We start from the raw sequence: 20,187 nt of genomic DNA, 5'->3' as shown, positions 1-20,187 counted from the left end.
CGTATTTTTTTTTAAGAGATGGATATAGTAAAGAACAAACACCAGAAAGCCAAGCAGCAGCCACTGAAATATGGCATCATTTTGTATATGAAGATGCAATTATTATCAAAAATTTTCTATGATGTTCCAGCGCCCCACCAGCAGCGAAAAAAAAAGATAATACATTAGTGTTACCCATACAAAAAAAAGATTTCCCTTGTTGTTCAAGGCTAAGGTTCCTGAATGGGTTTTAGGCAAAGACAATTCTAACTGTGATATTGTTTTCGATGCATCGCCATTTTCGAGGGATTTTAGGGTATCTTTGGAAATTACCATAAATTAGTTTTCATAACAAACTTTTCTTTTTAAGACTAATCGAAACAATAATTACCGTTCAACGTGTTTTGAAATTTTTGGTTAGTATGTACCGTAGTTGGTTCTGTACTAGATTATAAGTGTCGCTGCAACCCCAATGAAATAAATATGGGAAGTTGGAGCTTAGGTCGGCCTGGTAAAACATATTTTTTGTTCTGGGTGTAGTATGTATGCTACTTGACTACTAAGGTCCCTGCGTCGGCCATGCAGTGTTCTGCCAAAGCAAGGTTCGATCTCTGGGTCCCGTACCAAGCTAAGGTCAAACCTACTGCGACACTACAGGACTATTTTCTTCTGGAAGTATCCATGTGTTTACGAATTCAAAACGTTTGCAAAGAAACGAACACCTTTCTGTAGATAATTAGCTTACAATTCGCAAATCTACGCCCATAAAATGCTGCGTTTCTTTTCCTCTATATTTAATATATCTGGTGAAGCCTAAAGAGCTAAGCATATGATTTCACGACTTGCCTTATATTTTGTTCTGAAAGTCGCTAAGACAATAACTATAATAAAATGGCACAACATTTGAAGGAATGGCTTAAACTTCAACTATTATAAGCACTACCTTTTTAGAGAGAAAAAGAAAAAACCTAAAGACGAATCAAACTTAACATACATTAGATCCAATTGAACTTAGAAAATAAAAAATAATAGATTCAATTTGAAACAAAAGTCGATAAATTACATAAATTTTTAGCAAAATTAAGATAGCACTACAAAAGTAGTAACATATACGAAACAAAGCTCCGTTCACTGAGATTTTGATAATTTCCAGAATATCATGTAGGACCGTAAACGGGATTTTTATTTGGAACAGTGTTTGGATAAAAGCTAAAGCACTGCCATAAGAAGATAAAAAGCGCATTTCAATGTTATTTTCATATTTCATGGGGATCCAACAGGATACGGCTTTGATAGACTAGTTCAGTATTAAAGTGAGAAACAATCTTTGATCGACATGTTAAAAGGCCTAAAAAATTATAATGGCTAATGTAGAATTGAACTTTAATCTAATCAAGGGCCCTCATATTCAAAACAGTTAATATTTTTAGTCACTCATTAAAACCTGCTCCCATTCTCGGGATTACAACGGATGAAAAGCAAATTCCGTTTTGACAACAATTTAGAACTAAGTGTCAAACCTTGAATAGCAGGGCAGTTATGTCTAAAGTTTCTTAGAAAAAAAATCAATTTTTTTAAACATCTTCTTGCAAACTGACATTTAGTCTCCTTAAAATTTAGCACATGACCACATAATTAACCCAGGCAACATTATGGTTTCTTTTGTCCATTACGCACGAATACAACACAAATTATGTATCCTGTTAAGAATTTGCCAAGCAGAAGGAAGTTCGACTTTTAAGCGTAAATTTATTTTAATCAATCAGAGTACGAATTTCAGGTATAATTTTTTGAAATCAGAAAACACATGTAGAGATAGTAAAAATACGTAACAATCAGGAAGATAATTATATTGATAAACACTTCTTAAACGAATCTCTTCTTATTTCAAATTCCAGCCTCTGCAGTGCAACTGTGACGTTAAATCAATCAGAGACAAATATAAATCACAAATTTTGGGTTTTTTAATTGACATGCGTGACTGGTGTTGCTGGGGCAATACTATGTAAATTATTTTAGAAGTACAAACTGACAAAAAGAAAAAGAAAAAAGAAGAACGAGCCAAGACAGAAGGAGGAAAGGTAAATACAACAATAGTTTTGTTACGTAACATTTTGAGCCTAACTAATCTAGCGCTCCCGATAAACTACCTCCGTATCCCTTCTTAACTTGCCTGAAGCCTCCATCTAAGCTTAAAACTAACGACTAAGAATTATGGCAGCCATCGAATGCTCCAAAACGCAGCTAAGTACCTGTAATATTAAATAGCACATTGTTCTTTTTTTGAAAAGCAAATTTTTCAAAATACATCAAAAAGAAAAAAAAAATCATTTTTCAACGTCAAATTTTGAATATTTTAATAAAGACGTTCTTATGTGCATATTCAAAATTCTGCCCATATTAGAACTAAGCAGTGAATAAGTACTTTAATGAAGATTAATTTCTTTACCACGATTAGGTAAATATAAATTGTGTACCATATACATCCTGTAAATCATAAAATTACCCCCCCCCCCCCCCCCCCAATCAAAGAAAACACCTGTATTACTCGAGTTTTTCTTTTCATATATCCCTTCTTTTGGTATTTTCACAAAAAAAACGAAACATAAACTAAACTGCCTAACCTTAGAAAATCATAGTGAATGTGTACTCCCCATGCGGCGAAAAGAAGAAATCATTTACATTCATAGGGAGTCCATAACAGCGATATCTTAAAAGAAAGGCAAAAAAACCTTGAGACTTGACTAAAAAAAGGTTTAGAACAGTGTGTATGGGAAAAACACTACTTTCTTTTTTCATGATCAAGATTTTGGATTTATAGCAAAAAAACAGCTCAAGTCCAGTATTACAAAGAACATTTGCTAAGATGCTCTCAAAGAGAAGACCAACCGGGTAATTTATATATAATGATAGTTAGGTCCTGCAGATCGAAATTCCCAGCCGATCCTAGCTTCGAGAACGGCTCACCAAACGTTTTTTGCAATTATCCATGAAGAGAGAAAAAGTCAGATTTGAGCTTCATCTGTGACCCTAACAAAAGAAACGATTCGTCAACGGCTTCACTCACAGCCAAAAGTTTCTTGAAATACATGTTTTTATACTTATAAGAGTATTTTTTTATACATTGAAAAATATAGTTATGCCAACTAATTGAGCTTGATTTCAATCCCGTTATAATATTTACTGTATTTATTCCTTAATTTAGGTGCAATTAGCTTCCTCCAAATAAACCAGCACTAAGTACCAAAATATCAAGTACAATTGGCTGTTAAATATATCAAACATTTATGCCATCAGCGACCATCAATAAAAGAGGAATCTTCTATGAGATAATTCACGTTAGCATAATTCGAGGTCAGTTTTAACAGATTGTCCTATGAGACGTTAAAAGACATTTAAGTTTTGAATAAGTCAACGATTAGAAAGTCTTGAAATCAGAAAATATCCTTAACATCAATAAACTATGGAAGGGTAGAACATTTCCTTATGACCCCATTCACTGTGACAAAATGTGTCCAGAGCACAGAAACTACACAATTTGTCGATCGATATTCGTGGAAACAGAAAGAAGAATTTAAAAAGGGAAAATTTTAAGTTTTCTCTATTTCATTTTTGGAATTTTCAATCCCAACGTAACTATCCACCAAGACTGGGTTCAGAGGGAGTGGAAGTACTGGCTTTGAACCCCCCCCCCCCTTCCACGAAATTTTTGCCTGACCAGTAAAAGAGTAGCCAAATATTATTTAAACTATTTTTTGATGCTTTTTGTAAAGATTTTTATTTATTTATTTTCACCAATAGCGGAAAGCATCAATGCTTTAACCCTCCTCCCTCCAACAAAAATCCTGGTTTCTGTCCGTACTACCCACGTTTATTCTTATTCTTAAAATTAGTCAGCTAGCAATTTCCACTGGTACACAGCAACATAATCGCCTAGAAAAAGAATCAAGCAAAAGTGATTGTGATTTCTGTGGCTTGCTCACCTTAGTACTACCTTGTATACCCCCTTTCTCAATGTAATCACAAGAACAGAAATATAATAAGAAAAATAAATTCCTTCTTTCAGAACTTACAGCGGCTAATTTCCCTTAATGTTTGTCTTGCGAATGACACAAACAAAGAAACTCTAATGTACAGACAGTACAACATTGCTGCCTGATTTTATCCAAGGCACCAACAACTCGTGAAAAAAGAATAGAATATTAAGAACGAATTATAAAATACGTTGATTAAAAACGACAATTACGCCTAGATCTGGTCTTTTCAATAAGGAACGTTTGAAAAGAGATAAGAGACCGATTCGCCGTTATGAGTTCTACGAACAGCTTCGGCAAACATCATTGAAACATCAATGCACTGAAAAAGAAAAAAACACAACCAAATTAACAAGTCACAGGGTATATTCTAAACTAAAACACTAAAAATATGAAATTCTTACTTTATAAAATGCAGAGACTTTCAACAGGTTTGAAAGTTGGAGATACCTGTTGACAAAGAAGTACAAAGCATCGATAGATACAAGCAATCGAAAAACAGCTACTTTTTATTTGCTAGCAAGCTTCCTTTAGATATCGACATGCACCAGATATTGCCAAAAACAATTAAAATAATTACACTTTTACTGCAATCCCGTTTGTAGACAAACTTAAATTTCTGCATTTTAATTTTTTCTTAATGATCTTTTATTGTTCTTAACGAGCTTGGAACAGAATTCCTGTGCATTCAGAAGGCCCAGAAAAAAAACAGAAGAAAAATTGATGTTAAGAAAACTAAATTGCTTTAATAATGAAGGAAGAGGTGATGTTAGGTGACAAATAATTGACTGAAGAATTGCTTTTCTTACCTAAACAGCATTATTAGTTGGAATGGTGGATGCAATCAAGAATTAGATAACACAATTACAAAGGGAAATATTTCGCAAAAAAAAGGAAAAAAATCTGCATAATTTGTAACCAGGAAATACCAAATTTGAGTGCCGTTGCTCTGAGCGAAAAAAAAGGAGATACAATTAACCATGCTTGTCAAGCCCATGATTCAAACCCCATAGCTGTTAGTGGCGATGTAGTTGCGCAAACAAGGACCACATCAAGATGTATACAAAATCGAAGGAAAAGGCAACTGATCTCGCATTCGACTGGCATCTATCAATTAAAGCAAGACTGCCATTTTGCACACAAATTGTATCCCTTGACAATAAACCAAAGAAGCCAAACGTTTTCTCCGTATGAGTTATAGAATTAGAAGATATTGTTAAGGCCTATGTTGCGAAATAAACACTTGCATTGCAATGTATTCCGGCTCAAACCGTACATTGACTAGACCACTATAAGCAAGGAAAGATGAAGATGATCAGGCCACGTTTTACGTATTAAAGAAGTCGAAGAATATCTCTAAGAAGTGGCACGAAAACTAGGACGGTCTCAGATTGGGTGGAACGGGAATATAGGAAAGGATTTGAGATAGCTAGAATAACTCCATTATAAGGAGTAATAAATGAAGCTCTGATTACTGTGTGGAGGAGGAAGCGCTGTGCTGGCCTCGGGCGGCTTGGTCGTTCAAGTATTAGTGTTAGTAGTTTTGGGCCCAAGTTTTCTGTTTATACCGAATTTCAGAAAACTTGATGAAAATAAAAATGTAAGCAGAACTATATTTTCATAAAATGCTTCATAAAAATCTCTTGAGATTCAGAACTTCGATTCCAGGTTTGGTTGTTTCTTTTTAAAACTATTTAACAGATTGAAAAAAGAAAACTTTTTCGGTACATTTTCTCCGTTAGATTTTGACACTAGGCAATTATTTTTTGTTAGCACTCCTGGTTCTGACATAACATTTTGTTAGGGACATAAGCACCAGGATTTCAACGTAAGAACTCAAATTATAAACAGAATATGGACTCCCGGAAAGACGTCTTATATTTTAAAAATTCTAAAATTTAATAATGTATATATACTACATCTGCTACTACTAACTCACTGCAGCACTAAGCCGCCTTAAGCCAGCACAGCTACGCACGCTCCTCTTCCATCCCAATCTATTCAAAGCCTCCCTCTTTACAACGCCCCAAGAAGTTTCCATTTCCCTTAAAAATTTCGTTCGACATCCTCCCACCCCATTCGGAGATGACCTGCTTTTCATTAGAAATAGCCGAAATATCAAAAATAAAAAATAATACAATCCTTCCTTCCTTACAGATGATGACAAACCTTTACTCCCCCCACCTACGTTTCTGTGAATCGACACTACGGCTGCTAAATAATAAGAGACAGAGACTTTGTGAGAATATTTGAGTCAAATACCTGTATTTTACTACAGTCCTTCATATGTTGCTCCTGTGGTATGGTGTTTGTTACAACAACCGCTTCAAAGCAAGCATTGTTGATTCTGGAAATTGCAGGACCCGAAAAAATGCCATGGGTGAGAATTGCATACACTTTGGTTGCTCCAGCCTCCAAAAGCCTAAAACAGGAATTTAAACTGTAAGGTTTTTCCCAGAATACTACGCTTAATAATTTTTTGCTAAGGGTAACTTACAAGAATGGAAACGACGCTAATATCGGCAAAAAACACCAACACCATTTAGCGTTCCTTGTTTTCGGTGCAATAATAAGGCAGAATTAACATAGTAATAAATGTCTGATCTCTGTTTCTTATAAAAGACACAATTATAAAGCTTGATAAAATGCCAAGAAACAGCAACCGATATTGCATTGATAATTGGTTTGACAATATCGCCAGTTTCCACTCTTATAGGTTGCCCATACTTTTTGAATTGATCGTAAAAAGCGTAAGATCAAGCAAAAACAATTTGCAAATGAGCTAAACACACAATGCTAAAATGATGAAACTAAACTAGATCGAGAAAAAAAAGAAGAAGAAATGGTCTTCAATATGGGCAACAATAAGTTGCACATACTCTTTAAATTTATCGTACGAAAACGTAAAATCAAGAGAAGACCCATGAGCTAAACACACAATGTTAAAATGCTGAAACCAAACTAGATAGAGAAAAATCGTCATCAACGCAAGGAGTAAAGTGATAAAAAGAAAGGTCCCAATGCCTCGCCATCCCTTGCCTGCTTTACACAATAATCTTCATTGGAGGATGCAAAGAACTACTCAATCGTAAACCTTACGTAAATATTTGAAACTTTATTCTCTTTAGATATTTGTCAATTCTAAGGAAACACTAAGAGATGCAGTATTTTTCTCCACACATTGATTGCCCTATCAATAAACTGTGTTATAATCATCCTATATAATGATTGGCTATGTCGTAAACTTTAAAATTGAATAAGACATGGTAATACTGACACTACAACACAGGTTCACTATAACCAGTCATTGGTTCTGTTTTATAATAGGTTAAGTAATTTTTAGGTAAAGTTGTATATGACGAACTAAGTAAAGTCTTAAGTAGTTAAGTCTAAGTAGTCTTAAGTTTATACAAAGAACTATTATTATTTAGTTTGCGTTTAACATCCATCCCCTCTCAAGCAATTTGCATAATGCCTAGGTCATTGAGAGTAGCGTCTTCAAAATATATTGACGAACAGAAATTTCTGGGAACTATTTTCCCAGAAATTTCCTGGTGAGTCATTGCCCCCCCCCCCGTAAAACTAAAGAAAACCCAGGAATACTGACCATCTTTCAAACATGTTTTACCGATACAAGACAAGCCCCCTCCCCGCAATCAAGGGATCAAAAACGCTTAAATTGTACGAAAAAGACATTTCCCGCAAGGCTTTTTTAATTAGTCCCTTGCTTTAGCTTCTGAGATGTTGCCCCCTTCCCCCCAAAAAAATTAACAATGTGTCGACTATTAAAGGGTCTAATTGGGCCATGTGGATCTAATTAGACAGCCGAAGCATTCAACAATAAGCTACAAATTAAGGGGAAAAACCCTAAGGAAGATACATTAGCTGGTCTTGATTGTTATAAACATACGTGTTCAGAAATTGGACATAAAATCTGGTTTATACAACTTCTGAGACTTTTTTGCATTCTTCTCTTTTTGAATTATTTTCTAAGTTGTGTTTAATAACACTCACTCCAAAAGCACCCTATGAACAAACAGAAACTTCCTGTACTCAAAACTTACTTTTCAGCAGCATGACAAATTGTGCCACATGTATCAGCCATATCATCAACAAGAATGGCAATTTTATCTTTGACATCACCAACTAATACCATTGAAGCAACCTCGTTTGCTTTCTTTCTTTCTTTATGAATAAGGGCAAATTCAACATTCAAACGATCTGCAATCGAGGTTACTCTAAAAAAGAATAAGAACATTTCAATTAATTCAACAAAACACAAATATTATTTTTAAAGCGACCATCAAACATATTTTACACAGAGCAACCGACAAACAGGGGGGGGGGGGATCTTTGCTCCACAACTTTTTAATATCGTTCTTATATTTGACCACTCACTTTTACGCAATATCGCTAGGTGACTGCACAAGTAGTGGTATCACAACACGCAGGTTATTCGGAAGTTCTGCAATAAGGAATATGATCAAAATAAAAAGAACATGAAATAGTATCTTGAGTAACAAAATCAGCAGCGTACTGCACCGATTTCAGATTAAGGCCCGACCCAGAGACCAAAGAACCCAACTTTAGTTTTATTGGAGACGGAACCCAGCTTAGACATTTAATTCCTTTTAGAGACCCCAGTTTTACGATTTTATTTGCACATTCAATGGCAGAATTAGACCTATTATATTTACAACAAACTTCTGCTTTTTTTATAGATTCTCCTGTATTTCCTCACTTTTATATTAAAAATCAAAAAAATAATTTTTCTACCATAGGAGTGGATATGTGTTATATAATCCCCCCAATCAAATCCAGAAAACTTTACTTGTGATGGGACTTTATTTACGACGCGCGAGACACAAAGGGCAGAACTCCTGATCGTAGCAAGTGATGCAGACGAAAGGAGACAAAAATTGAGGGTAACTGCAGTGACTAAAAACCTGAGACAAGGGCTTTCTGCAATCTAAAGAGCAGGTGAAGTTAGCTCTTTTATTTTTACTAGCTCTTCACTAGATTTTACTCAATGCTAGCTATACTTTACTTTTACTTAATTCTTTACGTAATCTGTTTACTAGTTTTGTTTTGTTTTTACTCTATACTAGCTCTTTACTTAGTTATTTGTGGAAAGTAATAATTATTCTTAAGGTTAAAAAGGAAATGTCAATTACAACACGGAAATTCAAAGATGTAACGACACATAAATATACAGATTATATCTATACCATAAAATTTGGCAAATATATTCACAAATATAAAGATTAATATATGGAGATCAACAGACTGACCTTAACCACCTGACTGCAACATCAACATGCATAAATTTATTGAATCACTAACAAATAATTAGCTCTTAAAAAGTAATGAATTTTCCAAATTTTACAGACCACAAAGTTGTATTTTTTATTCACTGAGCGTGGCAGGGAGGACCTCCAGACGATAGTTAATGTAATATGTCCCTCCCCACATTAGGGTATTATTAGGCGGATTTGCTCTTTGGGTTTTGCAACGACAAACTTAATTCACTTTCTTCACTCATGCAGTATCCGCATACTGAGTGAAATCAAGCGTAAATGGTGGCGTTTAAACTTCCTTATTAAGCCTCTAAAAGTGTTCCCAAGCAATTTCCTTGGCAAAACTGTCGAGCACATCCGAGTTTTCTGATTTTACCATCATTCCTTGTGCAATAGGCACAGGTAAACTAAGTACGAGTCAGGTGATCACAGATTCAATTTCAAGTATTGGTTTTGTAAACATTTTCTTGGAATCCCGTTATGGTTCAAAATAGGTATATTATCCCAAAATTCGGAATATTTGATATAACTGTTAAAATGGATCAACAATACGATCGATTTCTCAGACGATCTAGAGAAAATAGAATTAATTTTCCCCTTAGATGTTTTGTTTGATGATAAATAGTTTTGTCGCCATAGCTTTAATTAGACCGAGCTATTTATTATGAGTGTTTATGTGTTATGTGGTATAATATTTCGGGTATTTTTGAAGACAAAAAAAGGGTGAGGGATTGATCCCTCAGAAGGAGTCGAATTAGAAGACAAATACCTACATGACGTAAACCAATTCAATTAAACATAATTTTTTTTTAATTTATATTTATATATATCTGGCACGTACGCAGAGGGGGTGCCTTCGGCCTCCCCTGAAATTTTTTGAAATGTTTAACTTCTCAATGGTTTCTTGGGATTTCTGGCAAAAATAGGACATTTATTAAGAATCTAGATACATGTGTGAAGCCTTTTTTGGGGGATTTTTCAGCACGCAATTATCCGGTCAAGTCACTGCCTTAATCCATTTTCTGTCTAACTTTTTACCTCTTTGAAGTAATTAGCAATTGTACTGCTATTTTTTTTTTGTAAAGAGAGTTTGCTTTCCACAGCAAAATAGAATTATCCTTGATATTAGGGCGTTTATCCCCCCTTTTCAGGATAAAGTACAGATTTTAATGGATCAATTTTGGAAACTATCATTTTCCATTAAAATCTACGTTTTGCAATAGAAGAACTACTCCCCGCAGCACCCATGTTGCACTGTTAACCCTAAAATTTCCCTTTCAGTGGGATATAATAGATGAATCACTAGTTCTAAATCGCTATGAACATAACCTGAGCCTAAAACGTACTTTTGAGGCTTCAGTCTTCTTCCCCCCATCCGCTACAATACTACAGATTAAAGTTAATCTGTATTTTCCGATATACATGCGTTTATATCTTTATATCTGCTGTTTCTAAGTTTTTGCCCCCCCCCCGAAAAAAAAAAATTCCTGCGTACGTGCCTGATATATATATATATATATATATATATATATATATATATATATATATATATATATATATATATATATATATATATATATATATATATATATATATATATATATATATATATATGGCTCGGTTGATCCTCACCTTTTAGCTCCACCAGCATCTGGGGATACGATGACTGAGTTTTTCCAGTCAGGAATACTTTCTTTAATCCATTTTAACACAGCGGGTTCTGCATACAAATTATCCACAGGAATATCAAAGAATCCTTGGATTTGAGAAGCATGGAGATCCATAGTAATTATGTGGTCAGCTCCAGAGACGCTTAACATATTGGCAACTAACTTCGCTGATATTGGTGCCCGACTCTGCAAATAGGAAAACATTTAAGGTCACGGAAAAACAAAAAGAAAAAACGCTTTTCTAATGCATTATATTGAATTTTTTTTAGTATTTGTTTCATTTTTGTTTCTCCCCTGTTTTTTTCCTGGCCATAGAGTGTTAGAGTCTATGTTGAAGTGCTTTTGTTGTAAATTTATTGGTTGCATTGATTGTTTAAAAAAGAGGAAGAAACCAGCCACGTGAGCAGGTCATGAGGAGGGGGTGCTTCGGGCATGGGTTACTCCACACAATCAACGGTGACAGTTCTGGTGCCTAAAAATATACAACATCTAATCATTACCATCTGCCTGAAGGGTAGGGATTTGTACCTCTCAAAACCTAAAAAAATTATCAAGATATATTCAAAATGTACGGATTATGTACAACAAGAAACAACCCTGTATGGGAGTTATGGAGAAATATGGAAGTCTTGTTTTTGTAGTTGTATGATATTGTTTTGTAACTTCATAGATGTTTTCCTTTTTGCGAAATGACCATCAAACAGTTGAAAATGAGTGAACTTCGAATACACAGGTTCTATAGTTAATCTTAAAACAAACGCCAATGGGGGAGGGGAAAGACAAAATCCGTCGAAAATATTCAAAACAAAAAATATTGGTATTTGGGCCCGAACGCAGTTATCTAATTTCCGTGTAGCGTACACACGTCATTCCACTCATGGAGTTATCCATCTACCCCCCTAAGAACTAGGCTACATGCTAGACAACTATCCATATCAGAGCCCATGTACGTTTTCTTCTTAAGGAAAGAGCAAACATTCATCAAGTTTTCCAAGAGTCACGAGTACAAAAAATCGACCCCCTTTTCCCTAAGAAATGTACTTACTTTAAATTTTAAGATATGTCAAATCTCAAATTTCTAGGAAGGAAGGGGATGGCCTGTTTTATTTTTTCTTTAGAGAAGATCGTTGATTAAAAAAACAATAAACCATACAATTACGACACATGGTAGCTTAGGACTTTAGCTAGCCTATATCCTAAATTATTGAAGGTCTTGTAACTAAGGGTTAAAAACAGTATACTTCGAAGTTTACTTCGAACTTGAATCAGATATTGAGGGTTACGTATGCCTCTTCAAACAAGTGATGGAGGCATGTCACAGTGAAAATACCCACGCTTTAATATGATGTGTTCTTAGATTATTAAACTTTCGATGCACTTATCAACAAACTTATAAACTGGAAAATTTTAATAGCTGATAAAGTACTGCGAATTGCCCAAGATATTAATTAGACGATGCCGAAATCAGCACATGGCAACTGTATGTGTAATGTACATAAAATCGGGAAAGTTTGGGGATTTCAGATTATCCCCCGAGTATACATACTTTTGCTGTTGTTTTTTTAGGGGAGAGGGGTTGAACTTTGCTGAAAATAAATGTGTTTTAAGCATTCCCTCTATTCAAAAAACATAACTTTTTTAAAATCAAAATTGTTAAGATTTCAAGGAGTTAATATCATTATACATTGCAAAACTAGTCTATTTCCAATCAGCCATCTTGATTATTAACTTTTTTAATTGACTTTTTGAGAAATCAAACCAAAAATAATCAAAATACATATTGTTTTCAGCTAATTACTAATGGCACCTCAGAGCTTAGACGATTCGGTAGAGAGACAGAGTGGCACCAATCGTGGTTGTAAACACTGATAATCCCTGTGATTTTATTTTTGTTGTTATTGTTATGCCAAACAGAAAACACATGCTCCGAAATAAAAATCGTTTTCAGTAAAGCACGAATAACGCTATGCCCTCAAGAAGGTTAGAGGACGATAAGCCTACTCCTGTTTGTGCTAATTTCTGTTCATTTTAAGTTCGAACGGATTATTCATTTTAATTTCTGTTTGCTTTAGGATTGATTTCTTCATCTATAGCAGCATCTCTTATCTTTATTTTGGATGTGATTATTTATGTTAATTTCTGTTCGTTTTAAATTCGAATTTTACGATCGGACTTCTTTCTCCACTCGCCTTATGCTATAATATGGTTCTTTACTTTTCTTTGAATTTTTTTTTGTTAAATTAATTAGTAAATTTGGGAACAAATGCCATAAATGTGCATTTACTGGCTATATCCCTCCGAAACAAAATCAATAGCAGCAGCAATAGTAGTATTCCAAAACGAAATTTTTACCTTAGGAGCGCTAAAAAAGCTACATAGAACTAAAATGAGAAGGTAAAATTCCTCTAGACTTGGATTGTGCAGATGATTTGAGCGTCCTATATAGAAATTCTAGCAAAATGATGAACTTATGTAGATTTTGAGAGTTGGAGGTGCAAGAGTAGGCTTGAAAACAAAAAATAAGAGGATTATGACTAGGAATAAATGTAGGTGAAGAGGTGATACTGAACAACGAGAAGATCAATCTGGATATCACTTATCTGGGAGCTATTAAAAGTTCAGAGGGTGGAACCAGTGAAAAAGTAAAAAGACAAGGCCTAGGCTGTTTTTCACAGTTCAATTTTCTAGAAAGAATAGGTCAAATGGGAGCCCCTCCCAACAAGTGGAAAACTCCCCCACACGAAAAATTGAGCAGCCACAGAGGAAGTACAAAATAGGTACCTAAAAATCGATCAGATGTCCTAGGGGGTAAAAATAGAACCAGATGCCAAAACACTTTTGGGACAGGGGCTGTTAGGTCTCAAATCACTTTCGATTCATAAAAAAAGGACTGAAACTCTCAATTTTGGATCACATGAGCATTCTGTGAAGTTTCTACGACCGTCAGGGGGAGGTTGGGGACGAAGAAGGGGCAACCCCCTTTTTTATGGAGTGAATTCAGCTCATTTGGGGGTTTAACGTTACTCTTTACTTTCACAACCACAGCGTAAACCAAAAATATTCCCAAAATCAAGAGGAATGAAATATCGATTTCTACTCCCCCCCCCCATTAGAACTAATTCTGTAACCCCAAAGTAAATGTTAAAGCTCTCATCTACAAATGTTTGGAAATGTGTATTTTTTTATCAAAGAAAAATCATGGTTGTGTGATCCCTTTCCAGGTATCAAAAATAATTCTAGGACAGGAGTCAATCACTCCAATCACTTTCGATAAAAAAATGACTAGAACTCTCAATTTTGTATCGAATGAGCATCCTCCGAAATTTTTCGGTCACGTGGGGGAGACAAAGAAGCACCTCCTCTTCTATATGGAATGAATTCTGCTAGTGTTGGGGTTTAATATTACTCTTTGCTTTTATAAAAACCACGTAGACTAAAAATATTCCTGGGAATCAAGAGGCATTCCACAACAATTTTTACTACCACCCCTCCCCGCTTCCTTAGACTACCACCCCTCCCCGCTTCCTTAGAGCTATTTATGTATTTATCTGAAGGCTTAATGTATAAGTTTCAACTTAATACCCTCCACCCTTCATTAGATATTGCTGATACACCCTTTTGATAACTAGCATACCATAGTATGTTTTTATTGTGTTCGACATTCCTTTCCAAAGCTGTGGAGTGTTATGCAATTTTCAAAGGCACAGTTATTAGACCTTCTGACTATTTTGAACCAGCTGGCTATTTCAGAATTTTCATAAAATATTTTTAGAAAGAATACAGCTAAAGATGGCACGGGAAGGAAGCTGGCAGCCCTCCAATATCTTTAAAAAATCCCCCTCAACATGTTCTGAAAGTCTCAACTTAATACCCTCAGCCGTTCTTCTTAAGATATTTCATACCTACCTTTTTGATAAACTGGATGCACATAGTGCCTTTGATTTAGTTCAAGATACCCCTTGAAGTCCTCCAAAGTTTCACCTTAATACACTTGGCGCTTCCGGACGCACATAGAATCAAAACGTTCCCATTTTCCTAATGATAAATCCTGCATGTGGACAATGGGCACATTGCATAATTCACAATCCTTGCCTAGGGGCTGTGGAGGGCATGGCATCCCTGGAGGCATACTTATTTGATATTTCGACTAGCTTGAACAAAATAACTATTGCAAAATTTTGACCTTTGTTAAGGACAGGAGGGCACATACAAAAGGCAAGGAGGGGAGAAGGGGGCTGATTGCCCTCCAATCTCTCTTCCACTCCTTCTCAGCATCCACTGAAAGTTTCAACCTCATACCATCCACCATTGCTTAGATATTGCTGATATTCCCTTTCCACAACAAGCAAGGACAAAAGGAATTTTGATTGTGCTTGACATCCCTCTCAACATTTCCTTAAAGTTTCACCTTAATACTCTAAGCTTTTTCGGATATCCAGGACAAACATGCCCCATTTTCTTGATAAAAAAAAACCTTATAAACATTAGCCACGAGCAACTTACATAGGTTACAATCCTTGCACCCAGGACTGCGAGAGGGGCGTTGTCAACCCCGGAGCCATAGTTATTTCACCTTACGACTATTTTGAATTAAATGGCTATTTCATAATTTGGATTGGATGCATTTGGGGAAAAAGTGCAGGGGGGAGGGTGTGCCAACATATCACTTTTGAATCTTAAAAATGGAAATGAAACCTTCAGTTTCCAGTAGAATGAGCCCCCTTAGAAGTTTATACGACCGCTTTTCCCATAAAAACCTTATATCTTGATATTGGGCGACTTGCATAGCTTACAGCCCTTGCCCTGGTCTTCTAATGAGCATCCGAAATTATCCAGGGGGAAAACGGGAGGGGGAATTTCCGGTGGGGGTGAATTTTCTGGGGGATGGGACGCCTAGCACTAGGTCAAGTATGGTCCAGAAACGTGGGCACTTGGAAAGGCAGAGTAAAATTGTTTTTAATGTTTCCTAGAGGAACTGTCTTCATGTACTTTTAGATGTCTGTTTGACTGCCGTATATCAAACCACGAGCTGTACGAAAAATGTGGTTCATCTCACCTTCTAGGGACATAATGAAAAAAAAAGGTTGAAACGAATAGGAAATGTTTTAAGGATAAAGGACGCCAGACTGCTAAACATTGCGCTTTCTGGCCATCCTTCTGGGGCTAAACGAAAACCAGGCCATGCTCACATAGACTGGAAAGAGGTCATAAAGAAGGACTTGAAGGAGCTGAAAAGGAAACTTATGGGTAGGGCTAAAATACGGGTCTTTGAATAGACTGGGGTGGAGGACGAGTGTGGCTTGTTCTCGTGTGGCTTGATGCTACAGTGAGTTGTTGGTAGGAGCTGTAGTGACAAAAAGAAACCTGCAAGAGCAAATTTACGAAGCGAAGTTACTTCTTTCCTCGAACTGATCCATGTAAACTAAAACAAAAGAAAATTAACAACAATCATACGAAAATTGGAAAAACATCAAGTTTCAGGTCCCTAAACTACCCACCCAGTTACCTCCTTAAATACCCAGTCTGTTTTTTAATGATAAACTGCATTTGCTTGTTTTCTTTTATAAATCCTTGGTTCGGCTTGTGATTTCTTGCTCAAGCCAAAACAGAGAATCATATCAGAGAAAATCATCAGACTTCCCGAAAGGTCGAGGGAGGGGGAGGACAGAAAAAAAAACATTCAAATTACACGAAAAATGTTTTGATAATTGTAAAAAATTTTAAGTTTCAAAAGCGGTCAATGCCTCAAAGCCTTCCTCCCTTGAGCGGGTACCTCATGGAACGATCAAATATTGATTCCTGGTAACAAAAATGATTCCTGGTAACCTGGTGGTGGTCCTCCACCACGACCATATCCAGTACATCTAATTCGGTGGACGGTATGAATCTCCTTTACAAGATTTCTCAACAAAGGCAATTTTCCCTATCAAGCACCCAATAAGTGCGCAATTTGTCTAATCCTAGATATTGGGGGAGGGGTGAAACCATAAAACTTCACAGATAAGACCTTGCCTAGTACACATTCTTTCTCTTCCAATTAAAAAAGGAAAGGCAAACCAGGAACCACCACAAAGATAAGACCTTGCCAAGTACCTATTCTTACTCTTCGAACAAGTGAAAGGAATTAACATTTACGATTGACCTTATAGGGTTAAAGTTATACTACTAACTGTTACTAAGCAAATAAAAAATGCCTTTTTCTATTTCTAGGTATTTTCGGAAGGCAAAGCAGGAACCATCACAAAGATAAGACCTTGCCTAGTACCAATTCTTTCTCTTCCAAAAAGTAAAGGGAATTATCATTTAAAATTGACATTATAGGGTTAAGGTTATACTATTAACAGTTCCTTTTCTAATTGTAGGTATTTTTGGAAGGCAGACCAGGAACCACCACAAAGATAAGACCTTGCCTGGTACCCATTCTTTCTCTTCGAACCCGTGACAAGAACTAACATTTAAGATTGACCTTATAGGGTTAAAGTTATACTACTAACTGTTATTAAGCAAACAAAAAAAAATGCCTTTTTCTATTTCTAGGTATTTTCGGAAGGCAAAATATGAACCATCACAAAGATAAGACCTTGCCTAGTACCAATTCCTTCTCTTCCAAAAAGTGAAGGGAATTAACATTTAAAATTGGCATTATAGGGTTAATGTTACACTACTAACAGTTACTAAGCAAACAAAGAAAAACTTCTCATTCTAGGTATTTTTGGAGGGAAAACCAGGAAATACCACAAAGATAGGACCTTGCCTGGTACCCATTCCTTCTCTTACAAAAAGTTAAAGAGATTGTCGTGGAAAGTTGACAATACAGGGTTAGAGCTATTCAAGTTACTAAGCAAATAAGGATAAACAAAAGTGAAAAAAGAGAAGCAAAAAACGTGTCAAACCGTTGTCACCTTATCCTTTTTGTCCTGTCTGGCATAAGGAAAACAGGGTATTACAGCCGTTACTCTTGAGGCTGAAGCTATTTTGCATGCATTAATCATAATCAATAGCTCCATTAAGTTATCATTGATCTCCCCACAACCACTCTGAACAATATACACATCTTCACCTCTGACTGACTCCCCAACTTCAACCCTGAAAAGAAGAACGTTAAATGAGGGCAACTACTTGCTAAACATTATCAAAATAGGAAAGAGTTAAATTCTAAAAAAAATAACAGGAAACTAAGGGGAAATTAAATCAACCCACTGATAGATGGATAGATAAAATTTTATTTTCACCAAAACTTTCATGGCACTGCCAAATTTCCTTGGTACAGTCACACTAAAAAGCGACGCAAAAAAACGAAAAAAAAGAAAACAAAACACTTATCTATCCTCCTGATTTTCGTTATACATTTTTACGAAACTAGGTATAAAACTCTTCGCTAGCCGCTGGTGGGCACAGCGTACCGGCTGAAGTTTGTCAACAGGCACTGCAACCCTGTGCGGGAGTCGTTTTGTTTTGGATTGAGGGGGAAAAAGGGTTTTGTGGATTGGGTGGATCAAAGATTTTCTCCCGAAATCCATGCAGTTTCTCTCTTCTTTTTTCTAGAGTTTTTATTTTAAACTTTGTCAGCAGCTCTTCATACAACATTTCTGCCTGCTTCGAAACTAAATTGGCCCACAGTCCTGTTCTCGACTTAAATGCTCCCTATTACGAAGTATTTTCTCATCATTATTTTTCTCTGTGGGTTATCAAACCGATCAGGTAATGACAGAATGCTGGCAGAAAAATGATTTTTTTTCACTCTTGTTTATGGATCCAGTGGTCTTCAGCAGAAAAAGAAACATAAGTTTTCGCTACACGGTAGTGGAAGAACAAATCGAGAGTTTGTTTCACCCGAAAATAATAGTGCGAAAAAAAAGTTTTTCGTTTTTACAAGCAGACAAGATGACTACTCATTTGGACTGGAACATTTATTCTGAATTTAAGATTTTAGTTCTGGGCTCTTTTTTTCGAAATCATTTTCTTCTCAAGTATAAAAAGGAGAGAAGGGATAATATTCTATAGAATTTACATAGGTTGTTGAGGAGTGATGATAACTTCGTATACCGGCTTATCATTTTTAATCGAACAGCATCTAAATTTTATAATTCATTTTTTTAATAAAGGAGAAATAATCATAAATTCAAGTTTAGGAAGATTATAATCTTTCAGGAGATCACTGATGCATAATTTTCCCCATCGTTGCCATAAGTAATCTCAAATGTAAATAGATTGCAAAATTTTCGGTCAGTGTTTGCATAAATTCCAGGAAACCAAAATGGGGTCAACAGACTAAACGACTTTTTTTTTTTTACAAAAAAGACAAGTTCGCCATTAATATTTTCCCAAACCAAATAAAATGGCAATTTTCATCAAGTACATAGAGCGAATCAAAAATGAAAAACATCTTAATTGTGAAGCTTAAGATTAATAAGGTTATGGCGCTAATAATAAAACTAGTAAGCCATAGGCAATTTTATAACACATTTTTAAATTGACTAAGTTGTCTTACTTAAAGACTAAAAGTGTATATATATATATATATATATATATATATATATATATATATATATATATATATATATATATATATATATATATATATATACTAGCTGTTGGGGTGGCTCTTCGCGAATATACAACATTCTTTGCTGTCCCATTGTCTGTGCATATAAATAGATTGTCAGGTTTACCGACTCTTGAACATGCAACATATAGTGGTCCATGGGAAAACAATCCATATTCGGATCAATACCTCATGATTCTAATGATTGCCCTTGAGCTTTGTTGATTGCTAATCGACCATTCCCTTTGTTGCCGTCGTCATTTATATATCCCCCTGTGCCCCCCGGCGTCCCCGTTGTAGTTGTGTCCCGGTCGTCGTTTATATTCCCTGTGTCCCGGTCGTCATTTGTGTCCCAGTCTGTGATTTCTCTTTGAGTGTCCCGGGCGTCATTTATATTCCTTGTGTCCCGGTGTCCCAGTCTGTATATACATTCGTTTTTGAATTGGTCTTTTTTTTAGTTTTTACCTTTTTTTTAGTTATACCTCATGATTCTAATGATTGCCCTTGAGCTTTGTTGATGGTGATTGCTAATCGAACATTCCCTGTGTCCCCGTCGTCATTTATATATCCTTTTTTTTAGTTTGGTCGTCATTTATATATCCCCCGGCGTCCCCGTTGTAGTTGTGTCCCGGTCGTCATTTATATTCCCTGTGTCCCAGTCG

The 20,187-nt window shown here is 35.7% G+C and overlaps 1 protein-coding gene across 2 annotated transcripts in view; it reads right to left on the bottom strand.

The window, feature by feature from the left end:
- Positions 1–812: 812 nt before the first annotated feature.
- Positions 813–20,187, bottom strand: part of LOC136035301 (ribose-phosphate pyrophosphokinase 2) — a 31,987-nt gene continuing 12,612 nt past the window's right edge. Inside the window, exons 3-7 of one of the 2 annotated variants that reach the window (XM_065716994.1) lie at positions 17,874–18,066; positions 10,943–11,166; positions 8,078–8,251; positions 6,276–6,435; positions 813–4,335 (exon numbers count right to left, since the gene is read on the bottom strand). In XM_065716994.1, coding sequence (XP_065573066.1) covers positions 4,243–4,335; positions 6,276–6,435; positions 8,078–8,251; positions 10,943–11,166; positions 17,874–18,066 — 844 coding nt within the window. In that variant the 3' untranslated portion in view covers positions 813–4,242. The remainder of the gene's footprint in view (positions 4,336–6,275; positions 6,436–8,077; positions 8,252–10,942; positions 11,167–17,873; positions 18,067–20,187) is intronic. The other variant, XM_065716995.1, reaches the window with a different exon arrangement.

The sequence above is a fragment of the Artemia franciscana genome, chromosome 14 (genome assembly GCF_032884065.1).
Source record: "Artemia franciscana chromosome 14, ASM3288406v1, whole genome shotgun sequence".
In the NCBI taxonomy this organism is placed as follows: domain Eukaryota; kingdom Metazoa; phylum Arthropoda; class Branchiopoda; order Anostraca; family Artemiidae; genus Artemia; species Artemia franciscana.
This window is presented reverse-complemented; position numbering and strand designations above follow the sequence as displayed.